Source organism: Hirundo rustica, chromosome 1, assembly GCF_015227805.2.
Source record: "Hirundo rustica isolate bHirRus1 chromosome 1, bHirRus1.pri.v3, whole genome shotgun sequence".
Taxonomy (NCBI): domain Eukaryota; kingdom Metazoa; phylum Chordata; class Aves; order Passeriformes; family Hirundinidae; genus Hirundo; species Hirundo rustica.
Genome location: NC_053450.1, coordinates 84,588,195 through 84,610,186, shown reverse-complemented (window position 1 = coordinate 84,610,186; position 21,992 = coordinate 84,588,195). Strand labels below are relative to the sequence as shown.

Below are 21,992 nucleotides of genomic sequence, written 5' to 3'. Positions count from 1 at the left end.
TGCTCCTCCGCCGCCTCCTATTTTTTTTTTTCAAAGCACTCCCCCCCCCCCCCCCGATCCCCCCCTCCTCATTTCCCCCTTTTCTTGAATGAAGCGTGAGGCGGAGCTCTAGGAAACCACCGCGCCCGGCTACGCCGCGCGGGCTGGAGCCTCCCCCTCGGGCTCCGCTCCTCCCCGCCTCTCCCCGCCCCCGCCGCTCCGCTCCGCTCCGCTCCGCTCCCCCCGCCGCCGCCGCCGCCGGGAGAGCTCCCCGCCCGCGCCCGCCGCCGCTCGGAGCCGCCGCCGCCGTCCGGAGCCGCCGCCGCCGCCGCCGCCGCTGCCGGCAGCAGCAGCGCGGAGCGCCCGGAGGAGCCGCCCGGAGCCGGCGGGGTGCGCGGGGCTGCGCGGGCGGGCGGGCGGGAGGGCAGCGGCGCCGCGGCCGCGGTCCCCATCGGCACCAGTCACACCGCACACACGCCCCGTCCGCGCCCCTCTTCGGCAGCGCCAGGGGCTCTTCCTCCGCCGATACAAAGCTGCTCGGGAAATGGCAGCAGTCAAAAGCAATTTTCCTTCTTTATTTTTATTTTCGTTTTTTAATTAATTTTTTTGCGCTCTTTCTTGTGAAAAAGAATTAATTTCCTAAATACATACAATTTTTTTTTTTTAATTTTTAAATTTTTTTTGTGTGTGCGTGCGTGTGTGTGGAAGCACCGGGTTCCTTCGATCGATGTCTGAATGAAAACTACGTAAATGCATATGTCTGTACGTTGCACTGGAGGGAAAAACAGAGCACTTCTGCGGGAGCTTGGATTCAAATGTGGTTCATCTGGTCTCCAGGATTTTCCGTCTCTTTGGGGTTGTTCGCCTTCCCGGGCTGCGAGGCGGGATTTTCTGAGCTTTGACACATCTTTGGAGATGTCTGTTAAACAGGAGTCTGGGAAAAACCATTTGAAATCGTAGAAATTTTTTTTTTTTTTTGCCCCTTTCCCATTCCCTTGGTGACTTGAAGCATCAAAGCGACCAGAACTTAACGCTTCTGAAGACTTGTGATGTTTGGATTTTATTGTTGCTATTTTTCTTTTAGAGGAAACTTGACAGAGGAACATATTTATAGTCCAAGTAAGTACTTTACAGAGGAAATTTAGTTTGTGTAACTTAACAAAAAAACCCAATACCTAGTGTTGAGGTTTCTAGCATAAAGTGCGTTGGATTAACGTCCATCCAAGGCTGCTTAGCAAATCGTGTTGAATTGCAGTTTTTACAGTGCGTGTTCGTCCGCTCCTTCGTGTCCGTGGTAGTCCAGCACCTAGGGGAAAATGCACCTGATTTTGAGTCGGTATAATATTTTCTAAGATGTGTTTCAACACCGAGGAGGAAACGGTCCTAAAGTAAAATTTATAATAAGTAATAAATGTGCACCTGGAAGTAAAGTATTTACAGCATTTTAATCCCTATTTATGCCGTGCATCTCAAACCAAGGAGGAAACACTGAGAAGACTAAAGTACCTCCGAGACCCGGAGAACTCCCCCACACCAGCATGAATGAAACCGTGTCCAATACAATAACTGGATTATAATTTTTGGTGTTATTAATTTTATTATTATTGGCTGCTTTACTTTTTTGGGTTGATCCTGCTCCTCTTCTTCCTCTCTCCCTTCCTCTTGCTGCTTCCTCTCGGGAATTATGGCTCATCCGGGGAGAAGAGGCTACGATAACCGGGAGATAGTGCTGAAGTACATCCACTATAAACTCTCGCAGAGGGGATACGACTGGGCTGCCGGCGAGGACAGGGCACCCCTGCCTCCAGGTCTCTCTGTTCCTGCTGCTGCTGCTGCTGGGACTTCCTCTGATCACACTGGGCTGGTGTCTCCGCACCCCGAGCCCCCCGGCTCGGCTGCTGCTAGCCACGCGCCCCCGGCCGAGGGGCTGCGCCCCGCACCCCAGGTCGTCCACCTCGTCCTGCGCCAGGCAGGAGACGAGTTCTCCCGACGCTACCAGAGGGACTTTACCCAAATGTCTGGCCAGCTGCACCTGACGCCCTTCACGGCCAGGAGCCGCTTCGTGGCCGTGGTGGAAGAGCTCTTCCGAGACGGGGTTAACTGGGGCAGAATTGTGGCCTTCTTCGAGTTTGGAGGCGTGATGTGTGTGGAGAGCGTCAACCGGGAGATGTTTCCCCTCGTGGACAGCATCGCTGCCTGGATGACCGAGTACCTGAACCGGCACCTGCACAACTGGATCCAGGACAACGGAGGCTGGGTAAGTCCCCCGATTGCTCGCTTCCTCTCCCGGCTCCAGCCCGTGGCTGGTGGGACCCCGGGTTGGGCAGCGCCCGGGAGATCGCACTCGTGGGAGCAAAAGGTTTTGCCCAGGGGGTGTCTGCACTGGGATGTGCCAAAGCAGTGCAGGCCTTTTGCCAGCGTTCAGGTTTCGCCTCAGTGCTGGGTACGGTGGAGGGGTTTGAGGTGGGGGGAACAGCTACAGCTCATGAGCGAAAGGGGTGAGCGGGGCACTGTCTTCATCAGCGGTCTCCGCTTTCCTGTGGTCCCCACTTCTCCTGTCCACCCTTGCCTGTTGGCAGAACCAAGGCAGGTTCCTAGCCAAGGCAGGGTCGTGCTGTGGGAGGGGGTGGCAGAGATGCCCGTCCATCTGCCGGGGAGAAGAGGCACATTGTGGCAAGTCCCAGGCAGTGTCGGGACAGCAGGGACCACCTGTGTGTGCGTGCACGCAGAATCCCTACCCGTGAGGGGTGGTGCGCCAGACCGGCGTGCAACAAACGCGGGGTCCCGGTGTTACCAGCAAGCAGTTGGCCATCGGTGACAGTGTTTGCAGCCGTGGTTATCACTGGAGTGGGGTTTTATGGTGTAAGATATGTTTAGAATAAAAAATCTTCGTCTTGAGATGAAACAAAGGTGCTGGGAGCCGTGTCTGTGGGATTGTTCTGGAAGAGAGGTATTTGTTGAGATCTGATGGGTGGCTGTGTTTCTGGGGTAGAGATCACCTCTGTCTGGGGTAGGCTTCAGCATCAACTAGAAAGGGAAGATTTCCACTTGTGGAAAATGGACAGCTTTTTCACTTGTAGTCAGTCAAAAGCCTTTCCTTTTTCTCTCTCCCTCTCTTTCCAGAATAAGTGACTGCATTGAATTTGAAGGGTATTCCTTTCCTTTTTTCCTTTATTAGTTGATATACCGGAACAAAATGTGGTACCAGCTGCTCTCCCACAAACCAAACCTGATGTATGTGTAAAGCTTATGTTATTACTGTTTTGGAGGGAGAAATGGCAAAAGTTATGCTGAAGAAGAAACCTGGGTTGCGAGCTGGCATAACTCACCTAGAAATGGAGGTCAGCTAGGTAGGACACTGGCAATTTCAGGTTCGGTCTCCTGTGAAATACAGAAAGCTGACTCAATTACACAGCACACCTTTAATAGGTGTGTGTAAAAAAATATAAATTACATGTATGTTTCCCAGTTAACATGTTTTTCAAGCCTGGTGTTTGTTAGCACCGGGTCTCTTAATAAATTGGTATTAGACTAAATAATGTGCTGCCTGCACTGACCGCCTCTGTTAAAAAATGAAGGTGTTGCCTTCCCTGCTGCTGAACCCACCTGACTAAAGGAGATTCGTATCAAGGGATGCAGAAGACATCTCCTGCTGCTACAACAGAGGGAGCAAGGCTTTAGGGCCCATTTCTCAGCAGGAATCCACACTGTGCACCTCCCAGAGCAGTGCTGCTGATCCCTGGCTGCAAGTCACACTGGAGGCAGGATTGTTCTCCTGCTCTCCCCTGCTTCCATCAAGAAATAAAAAAAATCAAGATTCATGGGGCCAGAAGGGGGAGCAAAAAATGTGTGTGTGTGTGTGTGTGCGTGTGTGTCTGTGTATTATATACAAATACGCACACATATACAGGCACACGCTTATGTATATACACACGTACACACAGAATGACTCCAGCGCTTCGTTGGTGGGACCACACTTGGGAGAGGGAGGTCTATCCCCTGACCCCCTAGCTCATGGGTCACTACAGAGGATTTGTTAGTCTTCCGGGGGTCATTTTTCAAAAAACAGATAACTGTAGGGGAAAAGAAAAAATAAATCTGCAAATGGTTCAGGCTTTTGGAGACCTTGGCTCGTTCGGAGATGAGCAGCTAAAGGGTTAGGGATTTTGTGATTGCACTTTTGGGCTGGGATGCCTAACTTGTGCGTAAGTCCCTCCTCAGGCTGGAAGCCCGTCTGCGGAGCTGGGGCCCTCGGTTCACTCCAGAGCCAGTGAAGTCATTCTGTTGACTCCAGTGAGCTTTGGATCAAATTGTAAGAGTGCTGGAGATGTATTGTCCTGTGGGTGTATTGTGTAAAGAGAAACATAAATAATGAATATAACTGAGAATGTGAAAAGACAGGTGTTACCAGGCGTGATTGGCCAGAGGAGGTGAATGCTGGAGCTGTTGCTCGACAGTTAGAAGTACAAGAAATTCAGATTCTAAACAGTGACTGCCTTTAAAAGGAAAGGATACTTCTTATCAGTAGCCATTCAATTGTTTATTGAGGTTTCCTATCAACAAAAGCTCCAGAATTTGGATGCATGTGATACTGTTTACTGTTGGTTGTTATTTGTAATGTGCACATGGAAGATGCACAGAATACTACCTGAAGGTGGCTTTTGCCCGTCTCTCTGGTACATGGCTGGTACCTTTGAGCCCTAGCATTGTTAAACACAGGCAAAACCTTCTAGCTGGTTACAAAGAACAAAAGACTAATGTGAAGCTGTGAACACAACTTTTGGGATCCTCTCTTCAGGCAGAAAAAATCAAGAAGGGCATGGAGCAGTGGATTTTTTTTTTTCTTTCTTTCTTTTTTTTTTCTTTTTCTAGATTTCAGGATCTGTCCTTGTAAAAGGATGCTTCAACATATGTGCTTGGTCTTCGACTTGCCTCTTGCACAATACCCCACGTATGAACCTCATTCATAAATGGCTGTTCCAAAGTAGCCTTGTGTGTGGTCATGCTTGGTAGGTCTTCAGCAAAGCCACTTGAAAGATCTCCCTGTCATGCTGGGTGCTACAACAGGCAGGAGCCCTGGCTGCTGTAGCCTTCTCCTCCCTGGTGTTTTGTGGAGTGGTAAGTTTGCTAGAGGCTGCACAATACCAGAGAAGAGAGCATCACAGTTAGTCATGAGAGGATGTTTTACACAGCAAGTAAGCTGGGCAACACGGGTCTTGTGTCTCATGAATGGGCAGGCCTGTGTCTTACAGTCAGGACTGAAATTCGGTTGACATGTTTTTCTTATTTGTCTGTTCGATCTGAATCCATTCTGTAAGCTGGCAGTATGTTTTCAGGATGTGAGTTCTTTATATTGCGAGGGAAACAAAGAAGGAAAGCGTACCGAAGGGCAGGGTGGGAGGGGGATATAACTGGTGGAATATAAATTTTAGGCATTAGACGTTGCTGATAATGGTGTCTGGGATTGTTAATGCCCTTACAATACACAGCCTCATGGGTTTGTTCAAAACTTAGAAAAAGCAACAGATGGGGACTGCACGTAATCTGCATTATTAGCTTGTGGTTCTGGTGGCAAAATAAATGCCGCTTTCAAAGATCTTCACTTTGGCCAGGGTACCGCAATATTGTACTTTGGCCTGATAACATCTTAATTGTATTAAAAAGGAAAAAAGAGGAGAACTAGCTCATCTCTGCAATTTTGTGCTACTTGGTATAATGTATGCTTTCTCATTAAAAACTTAATGGCTTCATTTTGATTTCCAGAGCTGCAGAAGGACTGGCTTGGCAGTGGCGCGTGGCACTTGGCAACTTTTTTGACATTGACATGGGGAACACTGAAGGGATGCAGTCGGTGTGGGACAAACAACTGTGTTTGTCTTGCAGTGATGGGTTCCCTTTTTGGGCGCTCAACCTAACAGACGTGGGAGCCATGCTTAGCTCTGGGCACTCCTAGTCCAACATATGGCTTTCCCCCCAAGCTGTTCAAGAAAGAAACAAGAGCATGAGCACTACAGAAGGAAACACAGGCACCATCATATTTACATAGACATGTATATTTTTGATGTAAAGTATGCAAAGAAGCCCAGGTGAGAGAAGCAGAGAGAAAATTCAGCTGAGAACACCTAATTTTAAATTACTGCATTCACATTCGAACCAGGATGGGAATGGCCGTGTGTTTTCATTTGATCCTGTTCCTTTATTGTGGTTCTTTATATTCTGCTCAAGAGTGAAGGTCACATACGGGGAAGGATTTAGATGTCTGAAGTGGACCTTAGGTGGAACAGAAGCGCTTGCATCCTCCAAGTGCCTGCCTAGACAGAGCTGTGACAGAAGTCCCTTCCTCACCCAAGCTGGTCAGGAGTTGCTTCTGCCATGAGAGAAGGGAGGCATTTCGTGGCAGTGTGGGACACCGTTCCCAAGAACCTCCGTGTCCCAAAGCTAGCAGGCACCCTTTGGACCAGCTCCTGTCACTCAGGCGCCCTCCTCGCTTGCAATCGCATCTGAGGAGAAGCCCCCACTTTTCCTGGTGGCTCTTTAGTTTAGGCCTCTTCTGAGCTTTGGCAATGAGGCTTTCTCCAGCCTGGCAGTGGGGCATCACACCTCCAACATCTCAGGAGGTTTCACCTTCCAGATGGCTGCCGATTTTGCTGAGGTGTCTTCCCTTCTGGCAACAGGGATCCTTCTGATTTCATTTGGTGGAGGAAGAAGAGCTAGGGTGTCTAATTCCTGCAGTCTGATGTATTTTCTCAGGTGGCTGTCCACAACCAAATGAATAAATGGCTTTTTAGACAAGCAGCGAGACCCCAGGTTTCCCTTCTCCTGAGCTGACTGTCGTAATCACTGAGCTTCCTCTTTTATTTTGTGCCTAGTAAATCATTAATTTTCTTTGCTTGGTGACATGCCTTGGAAAGGAAGTTTGGAGAATTGTTGTGCCCTGCAGTGGTCCATGGCTATGTCATGAAGCTGAAGGATGGCAGATGCATCTGCCTCCAGGACAGAGCTAGAGATCATGGATCAGTGTGGCACTGGGCCCTTCCAGAGCACTTACCAAAATCCCATCCCCCCGGGGCTCTGCATTCGGGCTGCTCCGCCGGGCGCCCACCTGCGCAACACACTGCTTCTTGTGCAAGTCCCAAGCAAAAGCCTCTTGCTCTTTCAGCACAGGACTTCACCTTGCTTGGAGAGGGATGCCATGTGCTTTGCCAAGGAGAGCACGGAGCAGAGGCGCTTTGACTTTCTTTAGCGGTGACGTGCGGCCTTGTAACGACTCAATCCCCAGTGGGGCTAACCCCAAGTCACTGTTTGACTGGTAAAAGGAAACTGTCTGAAATCCACTCTGTTAAGTAAGTGAATTGGCAGTTTCAAGTGTTGCACCTTCTAGGTACTTTGCCAGTTTTTGTGGCTTTGTGGGTTTATAATCGAATTCTCAAAATATTATCAAAATATTTTTCTTTTTGCTGTTGCTGAAGAGCAAGAAATTCATTCCGTGGAGGATCTGTGCTGAAGCAAGGAGGAGAAGAGCTAGGGCAGAAAGAGAAAATTATTGTTGTTCTCTAGTCCCTTTCATTTATAATAGCTTTCTCTGTAACTTGCAAAAAGAGTACGCTGCTTATTTTCTCAGAAGTCTGTTTTTTTTCTAAAGAAAAAAGTATTGACTGTGACCTTTAAAATTTCAGAACCAGGGGTCTCACTTGTGGAGATGATGTCATTTGCCTTGATCTTGCAAAGAACTGTAAAGTTCAAACAGCAATCCTATTAAAAAGTTTTACTTTACTTTCAATATTGAGAAGGAAGTTTGTTCTGTGCCTGCACCAACACAGGCATCTCCCGCGCTGCTGTGTTAGCTCTGCTGGACAGTAAGGAGCTTAGTTTTTTTGAGTATGTAGCTTGAAATTCAGAGTCGGTAATCCACGAAGAAAATCCAGTTGAATTTTTCTGCCGAGGCACAAGCGTTCCTGCGATGGCAAAGCGCGGCTCTAGCAGGAGAATCACAAGACCTATGCAACGATGTGTGAAATTGCATGTGGAGCAGAAGCATTTTCCCAGCGGCCAGATCCCGGTGCCTGGGCTTCCTAAGGCGGCACGGGAACTTTGTACTGCGTCGCCAGCAAACATTAAGCCCTTGCGCTCAGTGCAGGTGTCCTGGGTGAGAGGGTCATCTCTCAGCAGGTTGGACCTGGCATGGTGGTGGGAGGTGGATGTAGAAACGGGAGCGGCGCTCAGGTGTCGCTCTGAAACCTCTGCTGTGGTTTTGGTCTCGTGCGGTGGTTTGTGCCTGGCGCGTGGAAAGCCAGCCTCGTGCTCTGCCATCGCCGCCCAGGGATGCTGGGCTGGGGCTTGGCGCGGGGGCGGCTGAAGTGACGGCTCTCTGCCTGCTGGCGCCAGATGCCAGCAATCGTGCTGTGTCCCTGTGTCCCATCTTGCTCTGCCGCCCCCTTGCCGAACCTGCCCAAACTCTTTTAGCACCGTGGTCCTGCCCCAGGGCTCTGGGAAGGCAGTGGCCACTGGCTTCTGGCCTGAGGTCTGGGTAGCCCCAAACTGGGCCAGCTGCCTGGGCAGTCATGGAGCTAAAAAACAGTGTAAAAGATCTGATGGAATAATGACTATCCTTTTAGCAAAGAGGATTTTTACTTCTTGCCTGATTCATTTCCATCCCTTTAGGTGATCGGGCTTATGGTGAGACATTCTGGTTCTTTTCTTGTTTCTGCTTTCTGCTTCAAGGTGGACCAGCAGTCCTCAGCTTCCTGACTGCCCCCTTCCATCCCTGCTGCTGGCTCTGGGCACTGGCTGCAGGGCAGGGCGCTGGGCTCTGCTATCCGGCCATCAGGAACTGTGTGTGCCAGGTGTGGCTCTGCCCTGCCCACCTCCATCCCTGTTTTATTTTCCTTCACACCCTTGGGAAGGTGGAGCCCAGCCCTGTTTGGTTTGTTGGTTTTTTTAAAAATAATTTATTTATGAGCACCTCGTGGCTGCCCTCCTGCTGATTTAGTAATAATAATAACAACATTTGTTACTCAGTGGCAGCAAAATACTGATTATTTCTAAGGGCAGTACCGGCCTGTTTTATTTTCCATTTCATATATAATAATAGGATGGATAAAGGTGTGCAATGCCATAAATCTTCTCTTCCCCAGCAGGATAACATCCAGGCCTTCTTGGCAAACATGAATGCTGATGACAGATTTGAGGGATTTTTATTTTACTCTGGCTTTCAGTCTCATTAACAATCTGATGGCCTATTTTTTTTGCCTTTTTTTTTTTTCTTTTTTTTCCTTTTGGCTCCCGAAAGACTATGAAACCAGATAACTTTACCAAGTGCATCTGAAAGTCTGGAATTTATTATCTGTTATTTTATCTTAATGTTAGTTTGCTGTCATAATTATTGTATATTGATAGACTTTGCAAAATTCCCCCTTGCTGGAAAGTTTCTTGCCAGTTTCTGGATTTTACAGTTAATGAATAAGAAAACAAATCTGATGTTATAAAGTGTTGCCATTGATTTCAATAGGAACAGGAAGAGGCACTTAATTGGACAATTGTAGTTGTGTTTACTTTGTATATGTGGCAAGAAAAATAAGATCCAATGGAAAACCCACAGGTTTTCAGCTAATAGAGAAAACCAGCCTTTTCTGCAACACATGATTAACCTTTGGAAGTTGTTTTCATGGGAGAGCTGTGAGTGGAAGTACTGAGTTGCATTCAGGAAAGTTTAGATATTTATTTATAAGAATAAGGAAAACATCTATGCTTCCGTTTGAGTCAAATTGCTTGAAAGGGCAGTCACACACCTTGGGTAAATTTAGCATCAGCTGCTGAAATCAGATCACCAGGTGCTGAGGGTAGAGCTTTCTCCAGGTAATGCTATTTCAAAATTATCAATTCCATTGCTTCTTCCCCAGAGCACTTGGTGTTGACCAGGGACTGGGGATACTGGGATGGATGTACTGAAGGTCTCATCCATCCAGGGAAAACTTACTCCTGTACGTGTTTTGTAAAGGTAATTGTAAATGCACTCTATGTGTTTCTAAGAGCACCCACATTACAGAATTTACTCCTGTGCTGACTGGAGCTCTGCATTGCCACTTCTCACTTCAAGGTGCAAGCCCATCCTCCTTGTATTTGTCAACGAAGTTCCGCGAGAAGAAGCAGGTGCTGGGTTAGCGGTTTGCCTCGATGATCTTAGAGGCCTTTTCCAACCTAAAGGATTCTGTGATTCTATGATTTTGAGTTAGTTGAAAGGAATAGCCTGCATCCTTCAATGCATACATCATTTTATTGCTGTTTTATTTAGGAAGCATAGAAAGAATGATTGAAAAGGCAGCTCAGTGGGTTTCAGGATGCTTCAGTGAGTAATTTAAGAACGTGGGCCAGGTACAATCAGAAAGAAAAGGCCTCATTTTACCCCACGTAAAGGGGTAAAACTGACTAAAGGAGGCCATTGCTCGGTTGTTTGAGAAGGTAACTAACAGTCAAAACTTGACTTCCTCTTCTTGGCTGTAGTACTGAGTGCCTGATAGGAAATGGGCAAATCACTAATATCTCTCTTTTTCAGTTAACCCATATATGAAATAGGTGTTCTTGCTATACAGCACACAAGATATGGAAAATTTGTTGTTGCCTGCCCATCGTGCTATCATGAATTGGGCTGATGGTCTATAATTAAAAAAAGGGAGTGATACCAGGTACAGTTTTGAACAAAATGTCTAGTTTAATAATTTGGAGCTTAGAATAAAGCTCAAATCTGTAGCATTACATTTTGTCATTGCTGGAGCTTGCTAGCCTGGGAAAGAGCAAAGTAAGTCAGATTGTGAAACTATCTTGGGTGAGATTTGAGTGGAGAGGAGATAAATGAAAGGGAAAAAAAAGTTAAATGGAAATTAGGCTTAAACTTTTTCAGCTCCATTGTTTGGATATGTTTAACAATGCTTGTGATGGAAGCAGAATTAAAAAGATCAATTTCAGGTGTTGGTTTCTAGTTTTTATGTCGGGGAAGGATGAGCAGTAAGAAATGACAAGTGACAGTATTTGTGTTTTCCTTTAAGTGCCAGCACAGTTCATTGGGTGTTTCAAGAAGGAATTTGTCTTTCCTTTTCCACTCCCACTGTATGTAAAAGCTGTCTGTGGCACTTCAGGGAAGGAGTAGTATTGGTATATCATATGCACCTGTAGGAAGTATCTTTATACACTTGTACTCTTGTGTTTCCATTCACTAGCTTCATTAAATGTTCAGATGCAAGCAGCAAAAGTAATTTTAAGCTTTTATTTTTTTTTTTTTTAGTGTGAGTAGTAATCAAACCTTTTGGCTTAACCACGAGCTTGAAGTTACTCTTAACCATCTTGCTGAAAATGAGGCTTTGGGGACAAAGTTCTTGTTGCGTGCCTTGGAAAGACTTTCCTGAGTGAAGAATGCAGTCTAGAAATATGGGATAAGACCACAGACAGCAGGCCAGTGAAATCTACAGGAGAGTCCTGTGGCCTGTTTTTGTGATGGAATAACTATTGCAGGCTTTGTCTCTAAAGGAATGAGCTCTTTTCTTAAGAATATTCTTCACATGTTCAGACTGTGTATTATAAAACGTAATAGAGGATCCTATTTCTAATCTCTTATTTTTAATAGAGAAAAAAGAGTTAGAAATAAAGATAAATACACTAGTAAATGAGTTGGCATTTCCATTAGCAGAATAAGGTGGTCAGTGCGGTGCTGTAGATAGATAAAACCTGTTGAAATTCTCAAGAATCAACTCACAGCTTAAGTAAAAAAAAGACACTAGAGAAACTGAAGTAACTACTTCGTTCATAACTGACACAAATTCTACATTGTGCTCCAAGTGTCTGCAAATTTTTGCCCAAGTCAGACATATCCAAAGCCCCTCTCCTGAAGTGATCTGGCACATCACATTAAATCACACTCTCCAAATATCTAATCCTCAGTCTGCTGCTGGATGTGCAAGGTCTCAAATATAACTGAGAAGGAATCCTGATGCCTGTGTTATTTCCAGGTTCCAGCTTGACCTGTTCCTTTCTCTGTTTTCCAGATCTGCAGTAATTAGCAGCCGTGGAGCTTGGCTGAGGGAAAGGCTTTGCTCCTCACGGGGCCGGAGTGCCGCAGCAGGGCGCCCTGACGAGGGAGAAAATAAACCAGTCTCTTGAAATGTCAGGTGGCAATCAAGGCTGCGAGTAAATGAGCCGGCCTGGAGTCTGTTCAGGCTTCTGCAGTAGCTCACAGCTGTCTGCAAAAAAATCCCTGCAGTAGAAAATCCGCGTATTTGGCTCCGGACTGGATGTGTGGAATCCTCGCCCGTTTGGAGTCGATAGCTGGTTTTTTTCAGTGTGGGTGCTAGAAGTGGTGGTGTCTAGCCTGACACAGCAGTGAGTGTGTGGACAGACCAGAAAGGGATCAGGAAAGTGTTGTACAGAGCCTTGGTTACAGTGAATGGTTAGGCACAGCTGTGCCGTGGTGGAAAACTGGAGCAAGGCTGCCTCGGGCTTTTCCTTGAGAGCGCTCTTCAGCCTGCCCAGGCATCCTCACTGTAAGGGGAGCCCAGGATGCCGCACACATCCTTCTGACTGAGCCTGTGTGGGACAGGAGTGGTAGTGTCCCGCCGTGGTCCTGGTGGGACGCTACCACCCCTATCCCACACAGTTTCTGCTCTCTCAGTCTGAGTGGCACGGGTGGTGGGGAAAACTGCCAAGGCATCCCTTTGTACCTTTTTTCATACTTATTGAAGTGGATTGTTTCACAAGGGAATAGTGTATTTATTTTACAAGTAACTCGGTTTTTCCTGCCTTTTTTTTTTTTTTAAAGTATTTTCCCCAACGCGCTGAGAGGGGTGCTTGTGCCATGGTAGTACATCCTGCAACTGAGACTTCTGTGCAAAAAGAAGGGACTTCTGAGCCTGTGAGTTCAAGGGACCGAAGGAAGAGGCAGCACTGGCACAGTTAGGCTGTGTAAACTGGCCTAGGGTTTGTTTTAGAAAACTTGCTTGCTTTTTTTTCCCCCCTCTCTCTATTCCCTTCTCTTCCCCCCTGCAGACACAATACATCATTCTTGCAAATGCGACTGTTTAACTTTAATAACTGGCCTAGGGCAAAAACTGACAGTGGGAGAGGAGCTGTTTGGTTTGCAGTTGCTGACAGCTGGAATAAACTACCTGTTCTTTTGGAAGGGATGGACAGGCAGCTTGTTTGGTTTTCAGGAGACTTTGATCCCTAAAGAAACTCCTCTCAACAAAAGAAATAATGACTGGAACTGTGGCAGCTCCATGTTACTACTGCTCTTTGTATGTAAGGCTCTGAGTTTGGTGGGGAAGCGCTGTGTGCAGGTGTCCCTTGTCTCTGTACTTCAGACCCTTCTGCTGAGAGCAACTCCTCATCCTGAAAGGTCACTGTCACCAGTGCCTTGGGAGAGACCCAGAGTCCTGCTAAAATCAGTTTCCTATGATCAAGGTCCCCCTCGGGCTTGTTTGACAGGAGCACTTCAGAACTGTTAAATGGCTTGGGTTCTCAAAACCCTGCCTTGAAGCAATGAAGGCTGAATGATTAAGTTAGAGATTAAATAATTTTGCAATGAATGGTTTTACCTCTGGCTCCTTAAGAAAGTCAGCCTTCCTACTTTGCCAGTTCTCAGAAGAAAATGGCAGCAGTCCCATTTCCTCTTCTCTTCCCTCAGGGCCTGCCACCCTTTTTATTTTTATTTTTTTCCTCCCAGGGCCATTAGACAACATGCAAATTATCGTTAATAGGGCCAGAACAATACTGCATTCCCAGTGGGATCATTAGGGTCAAAGCCACCGTGTGCCAGCCCTCAGTGTGATACTAATTTTGGCCGTGTCTGCCCCAGGGTTTGGAGGTCGAGCGGAAGGGGGCTGTTGAGCACAAACCCAAGCAGGACCTGTCCCTGCAGCCCCCTGCCCACAGCGGGCTCTGGCCAGCCTGTGCCTGGGGCTTCTTCTGACCCCCCGGCAAGGCTGGTGTGCTGCAAGGCACTGGATCCTTCCTCCCCTTCTCCTGCAGCCTCACTGAAGGTTCCTCAGAGGGGACGAGTCCTCCCCTTGCCACCCTGAGCTTCGGTGTAGAGTCAGCAGAGGACAGGGACAGGTTGGGGGAGCTGAGGAGGGGATGCTCTACCCCACATTTCCTTCCTCTGACAGTCCCTTCCTCCCAGGAACCCTGAGAGTGCTCCCATGGAGGAACATGTTGGCAATGAATCTTTCAACATTGGCTTTGGAAACTACATGGACTGTGTACCACAGCTCAGAGGGAAAGGAAGGGCAGCTGCCTTCAGGCCTTAGCCTTGGGCTGGGTTCTGCCTCTTGCCTTTGCTTTGAAGTCATGGGATTTTGCCATTGGAACTGCTGGCGGGGGGATTAGGGCATTTGCAAGACTCCTTTTGTAACACATTTTGAGGGGAAGTAGTTGTAACTATATTTGAAAGTGAATGTAGGGGGCAAAAAACCAGCATGCCTGACATCAGAGACTGAAGTAAAAGTAGAGGGAATTGGATGTCTCTGTCAAGACTGGGATTGCAAGTTCCTTTTCTCCTACAAGACTTGCTGCGGGATGGTTATGCCTGCTGCGGGGCAGAGGCTGAAATCCCCACCTCTGTTGCACTTTGGCAAATGGCAAGACCTTAGCATCATGTCTTCAGCCTAGGTTTTGGTGGATGAACAAAATTAAAAAGGAATGCATTCAATTTTATAAAATACTTCCAAGTAATAGTTTGGCTGGGCTTTTTTTTTCCCCCCTCTCTCTCTTCTTGACCTTGGCAAGGATTCTGTATGCTCCTCAATGCTGTGAATTCAGATGTGCTTACTTTTAAAAGGTAGCAATGGACTCGCTGAAGTCTCCGACTTCCAGGGAAGCAGAAAGAGAGGGCTCAAGCAGAAAGTGAAACTCTTTAAAACACAAATGCAACAGAGCAGCCTTCTTTCATTTTCCCAACTGAGCATAATGCAAAAAGTAAACAGTTGGCACAAATTACTCATACAGGTTTGCCAGGAGGCTGATCAAAAACACACTGAATTCAGCAGTATGTTTTGCACGAAGTTCAACAGGTTTTTTGCATCAAACCCGTTGCAAGGTAGAGAAGGATTTTTTTTTTTTTTTTTTGAAAGAAAAATGCCATTTGAAAAAATGTGGAAAATTCTCCTGCTCTACCTCCTACATGTTTCTATTGTCAAACAGTCACTGATCTTATTTTAGACTTGACCTTCGTGTTCTTTCCACAGCACACAGGCTGAATGACATGTTATTCAAGTTCTCAGACAATATTATGATATATCTGCTTTTATATTTAGCTGTAACTTTTATTCTCCTTATAAACAAACCCACCTAATGCAACCACCACCTATCCAGGGAAAGTATTTCCATTCCCCTCAGCTTAATTTGGACAAATTTGGCATGAAAACATTCAATAGTTCCATAATAACCTTTGCAACAGGATGCCTGCTGTGCTGACATGCAGGTCTAGAGCGACTTGTACCATGTGCCAGGAAATTGCATTCTTAAGAAAAATCTAGACATAAATTCTGAACAATCAACACTTAAATTTTGAGAAGTCTGGCAGCAAGCTGTTATCTGCCTCATGGGTTTTTGCTTTAATGACTTTTTACTTTCTGAGCACTGCCTCTCTGTCCTTTATGCAGACTGTATGTCCCTGGCCCAATTCAGCTGAACTTTGGAGAGTGGAGAGAGGGGGCAGTTCCCTCTTGCCACTGTTGTGCGTTCCAGCACTGCACCTTGACATGGCTGGATGGCTTTTCTTACCAAAAGAAAGCAGGCTGCAGCTGGAAGTTGCATAGGTGGGCATTTAGCTCTCAGTGGGCATTCACACAGCTGCTGGGCTGCAGTGCAGTTCAGCCTTGCCTTCCCACCTGGCGAGCTGGAAAGAGGATGGAGGATGGGAAGAGATGGAAGTACCGTCAGACCCATCCATTCTAAATCAGCTGGGGGCATCTTTACCCTGGGACAGGATGGTTTGTTGAAGTGTGAGGTGACTGAAGACAGGGAAGAAAAGGTTCTCCCTGCCTTGAGGTCTCTGAACTCTTCATTCTTTTTTGCTCACCTCACTGAAAGTGGAGCAAATGAAGTGGAACAGCATCATATGGATGCCTGTCTTCCAGAACTTCTGCCCTGCTGCCAGCTTGGACAAAGGCTCCATGGTTCTCAAACATCCCCCAGACCTCCATTGTTCCTACTTAAGGGAGCAGCAGCATGGCTGGAAGACCTTAATGTGCCTCTCTGCTGAGACCTCTAGGTGTGCATTGCATGTTGCATCAGCAAGAAAAGGGTGGTTGTAGATCCCTGAGCTTTGCTGCTAGGAGATTGCAAGAAAAATTGTCAAGACACACACTGCTCCTTAGGAAGGAAAAAACCTGCTGTTTTTTGTGATGAGTTCAGTAAAGCAAAGGGCCAATTAAATCAGCAAAACATTAAGTGGGGTTCTAGGAGGAGGCAAGGTCGGGGGTGGCATTCCGTGGATATGAACTTGAAGCAAAATGAAGGGCTGCAAAACCGTGTGAACTGAACCCCATCAGGGAAGGCTTGCTAAAACCTGAGCCAGGAAAAATTACAGAGTTCTATAAATAGCTAAATTGAAAATTGAATGAGTTCGTGTGTGTGGATGCACACATCTATCTATGAGGTCATGTGTGTAACAGAAATACAGTAGTACTTCATGTGTCGAGGTTTTTTTAAGTAGTGGAAAATGTTTTAATGATTTTTTTCTTTTTTTTTTCATTTTTTCCTAGAGACAGTACATTATGTTCTGTCCTTAGGGCCAAAAACACAAAGTGCCTATTTTCATGAGGAATCCTACAGAAGGAGGAAGGGAAAGTATTATGCAGTGGAGCAAGAGTATAGTAGCCATTCCACAGTGATTACACATCCAAGCAAAGCTTGCACTAGAAAACTCAAAAATATATTAGAAGCGGAAAACAAGATGTGTGAAGTGTTTCCTATTCCCTCCCCACACTTAATGACAACGCAGCAAGCAGGGAGGTGGTCATGGAGTTTAAATTTAACCCCTTGTATTTGATAATACTGCATTTCAGTGGCAGGCTGCAAGCATGTTATGTACACATTAGATTGAGGACTTCCTCTGCTTATTAGTTTTGCTCCCCAGAACTTTCAGTTATTTTCAGTATATTAAAATAGTCCAGACACAAACCAGAAGTGACTGGAAGCACTGAATAATGCAGCAGACTTTGAAGAACTAAGGTAGTTTAAATGAATCCCAGCCTGAGCAGCTCCTTAACTGAAGTACAAAACTGTTTTAGTTTTTCGCTAATAATTTGTGGTTCCAAGACTGACACACGCACACACCCCCCACCTTTACCTTTTAATACCTTTCATTCATCCTGTAATGGTCAAACGATGAACGGAATCAGTCTTCTGGGAAAAAAAGCGCACTTTTCCATACAGAATTCAAATGAATTAAATATCTGTGCGGTTGTTCGATTTGATTTAAGAGCAAGACAGAGTCTGGAGTGGTAATGCCCTCATACCATGAGGGAATCGACTTTGTATTCGAGTCCCCTTTTCCGGCTTGTATAATCGTTAATGATAACATCAGTAGCTTGGTAAATGATGTAATGGGAGTTAAATCAGGATGACCAACATAAACATCTGTCAGTGCATGTGAACATTTGATGTATGACCCCAGGGCCCAGTGCAGCAGTCAGGATCTTGGCAAGCGGTCCTTGGACATCCGCGTCAGTCGAGGTTTCAGGATCTCACGCCGGGAAGGATCCATGTCCCCTGCTCCGTGCTGGTAGCAGGGTATGTGATCTGGCTGCTCGGTGTCGGGTGTAGCACTTGGCAGCAGGTCCCCTCCTCGCTGTGGGCACAGCTCACCCCAGTGCCGAGGGTCAGGCCAAGGCATCAGCGTCACGGCGCTTCTCCCAGTGAGCCTCGGCTGGCGCTTGGTGTTGGGCAGGCTTGTTCTGGTCCTCTGAATGCAGGAGGGTTTTACAGAGGTAACCAAGGTTGCTCTGAGTAGCCAAGGAGTTTGAGATTCACAGTCCAGTTTGCATCCCAAAAAATCAGCCTTAGTGTTTTGTGAACATAATTTCAGAGGAATGATTTCCCAGGCTCGGATTATGCTGGTGTTATTTTCATTCAAAATCATCCTGTCATCATGTTCTTGCATAGATTTGTAATTTTCTGAAAGCAAGCTGGCTGGTATGCTCACGCTGCTCATAAATCTTTTTTTTAAACTTTTTTATTTTTAATGGAAGTCATGTGGGAAGCTAAAAGTATCTAATACAAACATGTAAGTTACTAGATGTGTGTGCCCTCTGCAGAAATGGGCAGAAAGGATATAAAAATAAAATGTGTTACAGAGGAAGCGCAGAGCTAAGGGAACTCTGCCTGTTACATTTTACATTAAATTGTTCTTGGAAGGCAAAGTCTTTGTTGCAAAGGTAACACAGTTGAGAAATACCACAATGAAGAGTACAGGGGGCTGGGTGGTTGTGGCTCCTTGGTCATCAATGAGCCTCATTGTAAGCAGACATGAAACCGTGGTTGCTCCCATGTGCTGACCCACACTGAGACCAGCTTTGCTTTAACATGTGGAGATAGGGGAAAACTCTTCCCATTTAAGCTGCGTCCTTGCTGTTATAAAAGTGGTTGCTTTCACACAAAAATTAGTCATATTTAGCTATTTTACTCAATTTTAGTCCCTTCAAGGTGCTGCACGCTTGTAACTGACTTCAAAAAGAACCTTCTATCAGTCAAGAGTAAGTACATGAAGTTGCAGAACACAGACTTCCTATTGCCATGAGTTTTCAAAAGAGAGCTGGCAGCACCTCTTGGTTTATATTATGGATATAATATATAGAATCTGTTTGCAAAGAGAAGGACTAAGTTATATATTCTGTGGTTATTAGTATTTTTTTAGATGAAATGCAAGCCATTCAGGAATGCAACTTAAGCTCTATTACTTCAAAATAAAGCTATAGAAATAAATGTAATTGCAAGCTAAAATATTTTATCTCTTTAAAGAGGCACTGCCAGCTTTAAAAATGATCATAATTAGCTGAATATGTTAAAATTAAAAGTGCCAGAACAGCACACAGTTACTCTAAATGAGAAGGAAGACTGGAAAAAGAAACCACCCCTCCCTGCCAGCAGTTGTACACACATGCACCACACATGCCCAATTTGGTTTTTACAAAGTATGCTGTCAAGTGAATACTGTCATGTTCCCTGTTTAATCAGTTTCCTCTTTTATTTGTGCGCTGTTGTATATAAAAGGAAATCTGCTTGTAAAGTCAGGCTGTTTAATAATTCATTCAAAAATGATTAGAGTTCAAGGGGAAAGTTGTTCCTTTAAATGACTGAACCAAACAGGGAAAAAACCATGGGTAACAAGAGGTTGAAATTCACTTCTCCCAGGATTATGTATGCTATATTTAAATTCCATGTTCAGATCTAAAAATTTGGCTTAAAGTAGAATGTCAGTGGTTATCATCTTTATTTGGGTCCTCCTTTTTTCCCCTTTTGGATAAATTTTGTTTGTTCTGGTTCTTCAGAGGCGTTTTCTTAGGCAGTAGGATAAGAAAGATGATGTTTTTTCTTTTGGTCTTTACATGTACTGTGTCTTCTCAAAGCAGGCTGAAAAATCCCAGTTGGCATTATTTTTGCCAGCGGTAGTTTTCATCTTCTCTTCAGACTGTGCTCTACAGAGTAACCCAGTAACCATCCCGGGGAAAGGCCCCCACTTTGGAGCTGGGTGCGGGGCTGGCAGGGGTGCGGCAGGAGCTGTGTGAAGGGCTGGTGGGTGGGGTGGCAGGGCACAGGACTGGCTGGGCTTCAGCCCTTGGGGTGATCGCGCCTGTGCCCGGGGAAAGGGCTTGCAGCGCGTTTTTTGTTCAATGTTTTCCCTCCTTTCTCTTGTGCAACAAAACAGCTACCAAGGGCCTGGGTTCAACAATGTGTTTAGACCAGAAACTTCCCTTTGAAATCCCTGTCAGCACTTTCCCAACATTAGCTAAGGCAATGAAACAACAGAGCATGGGGACACTGAAGCAGAGATGAGAGCCTGTGCATTGTACTGACTCCGGTCTCCAGAACTGTCCACGTGGCCCCAGAAAGCCTCTTTCTATTAATGGGACTATTTCCTTCGACTGCTTTGCTTTCCAGAAGCAGCCTAACCAGCTGTGACCCGCACTTGCAGTATTTGCTGGGGGCTGTTTTCCTGAGTGCTGCTCAGAGCTTGCATGGTGAGACACAAACCTTTCCAGTCAGGGGAGGCTCAGCTGGGGTGGTCTGCACTTCCCCCATGCAAGTCCAGTCTGTTTGCATATGATTAGAATCCTTGGGGGTGCTGCTGTGCCTTGCGCTTGGGCTCTTGTCCTGCTGAAGCCACTCTAGAATGAGTGGGGCAGTGGCATCCAAGTCACTCGAGTGTGATGTTCCCACTCAAATGTGACTGAAAGCCAAAAGGTGATAAAGGTGTGAAGAGGAAGAGAGATAGCACTTGTCAGTTAGCACTCTGGTCAGCAGAGCCAAGGATATTTATAGGTCAATGTCACACATATGGTCAGGAACACCTTGGTCACGGGAATACATCATCTCGTTTCTTGAGCCGGAACAGCCTTTATCCACACCCCTGGTATCACATAAGATGGTTCAAGTCTAAGCTTTAGGTGTCTCAGCATGGGAAGGAGTTTGGTAAGTTCCAGCAGTGTCATTGGGTTGTATCCACCCTGTTGTTAGTGACAGAGGGACCCTGGACCAAGTGGTGTCTTGGAGGAGTAGGCAAGTGGCAGCTGGCGGTGGCCTGCAGGCAGATGACCAGTTTGATGCTAGGTACGGTACCAGCAGATGGTGCTGAAGAATGGATAGCACAGTTCCCAGATTTTGCAAGGACCCGTTAAGACTTCTTATCTTGTGGCATTTTGGGAGCTCCTTGCACACCGGCCTTTGTGTGGAGGTGGGCACAAGCTGGGCCCTGTGCTCCGAGCCAAACAGGTTATTGAGTATTTCACAACTTTGGTTTGTCATGCTGCTTCAAAGATGTTGCGTGTTTCAGAATTGCGCGTGTTGCCACTATGGGGCTTCCTCTACCATAAGCATGCCCTGAAACTGCTTACTCACTGGCGGTAAACAGCGTTATTTAGCAGCTTAACCTAACACCCAAAAGCTGCTCGTTTTCATTGAAAGGCCGATGGTTACTGTCCTCCTGCTACTGCTTCTGCACTCTTCTGCACTCATGCTCATGTCTCAGAAGATATGCAGTCCTTGAGGGCATCATCCCAGTCCCAGCAGGCTCTCACTTGGCCTTGGTACAATTTGAGTGAGATTCGAAGCCATCTTTTTTCACCCCGGGTGGTGTCCTACTTGTTAGAGATCAGAAATGCTGGAGTTCATAACTGAGTAGGTCATTGCTATAATGTTTTCCATTTGAAGTAGGAAACTGTCTGAACGAAGGGGAAAAAAAGTAGAATTTGAGATTGTTTCATGAAAAATAGATTCTATATTTTACAAGTTTAATTATGACTGATTTTCCAGTTTTAGCTTTATATGCTTTTAATGTTGAGTCTAAATTAGGCCACAGGAAAAGGATGGTCTATCTTCAAAGAAGCATTTAAGCTGATTGTGTTCTTCAGATTCACGGAAAACAGCTGTGGGTGTAGCAGTAGCTCTCAAGCTGTCTTCCATGCTAGCACACAAGATGCAGATGCAAGCTGGATACTTACGCTGTGTGGGAGTTTGGAGGAGTGGCTCAATAAAACTGGTTGGCAAAATTACCACCAGAGCTGTAGAGCTGTAGGACCTTTTAGAGTATGGGAGCCAGGGGAAGTGGACAAGAGGAAAGGCATCCCACATCCTCCTCATGCAACTATGAAGCCTCTGATTTTCACGGACAGAGACCGCATTGCATAGATGGATGAATACATTCGTTTTCATTGCTGCCTGCCCGTTAAGAAATTTCTTCAAGTACATAATTATCATTGCTTTGATTGAAATGCAACCCTGTGCATACATACATATATATATATGTACAT

General features: G+C 46.1%; 1 protein-coding gene across 2 annotated transcripts in view; it reads left to right on the top strand.

Moving 5' to 3' along the window:
• The first annotated feature begins 445 nt into the window (after positions 1 to 445).
• Positions 446 to 21,992, top strand: part of BCL2 (BCL2 apoptosis regulator) — a 96,503-nt gene continuing 74,956 nt past the window's right edge. Inside the window, exons 1-2 of one of the 2 annotated variants that reach the window (XM_040075412.2) lie at positions 446 to 2,236; positions 5,743 to 5,819. In XM_040075412.2, the coding sequence (XP_039931346.1) occupies positions 1,664 to 2,236; positions 5,743 to 5,796 (627 nt within the window). In that variant the 5' untranslated portion in view covers positions 446 to 1,663 and the 3' untranslated portion in view covers positions 5,797 to 5,819. Of the gene's footprint in view, positions 2,237 to 5,742; positions 5,820 to 21,992 lie in introns of those variants that run through there. The other variant, XM_040075404.2, reaches the window with a different exon arrangement.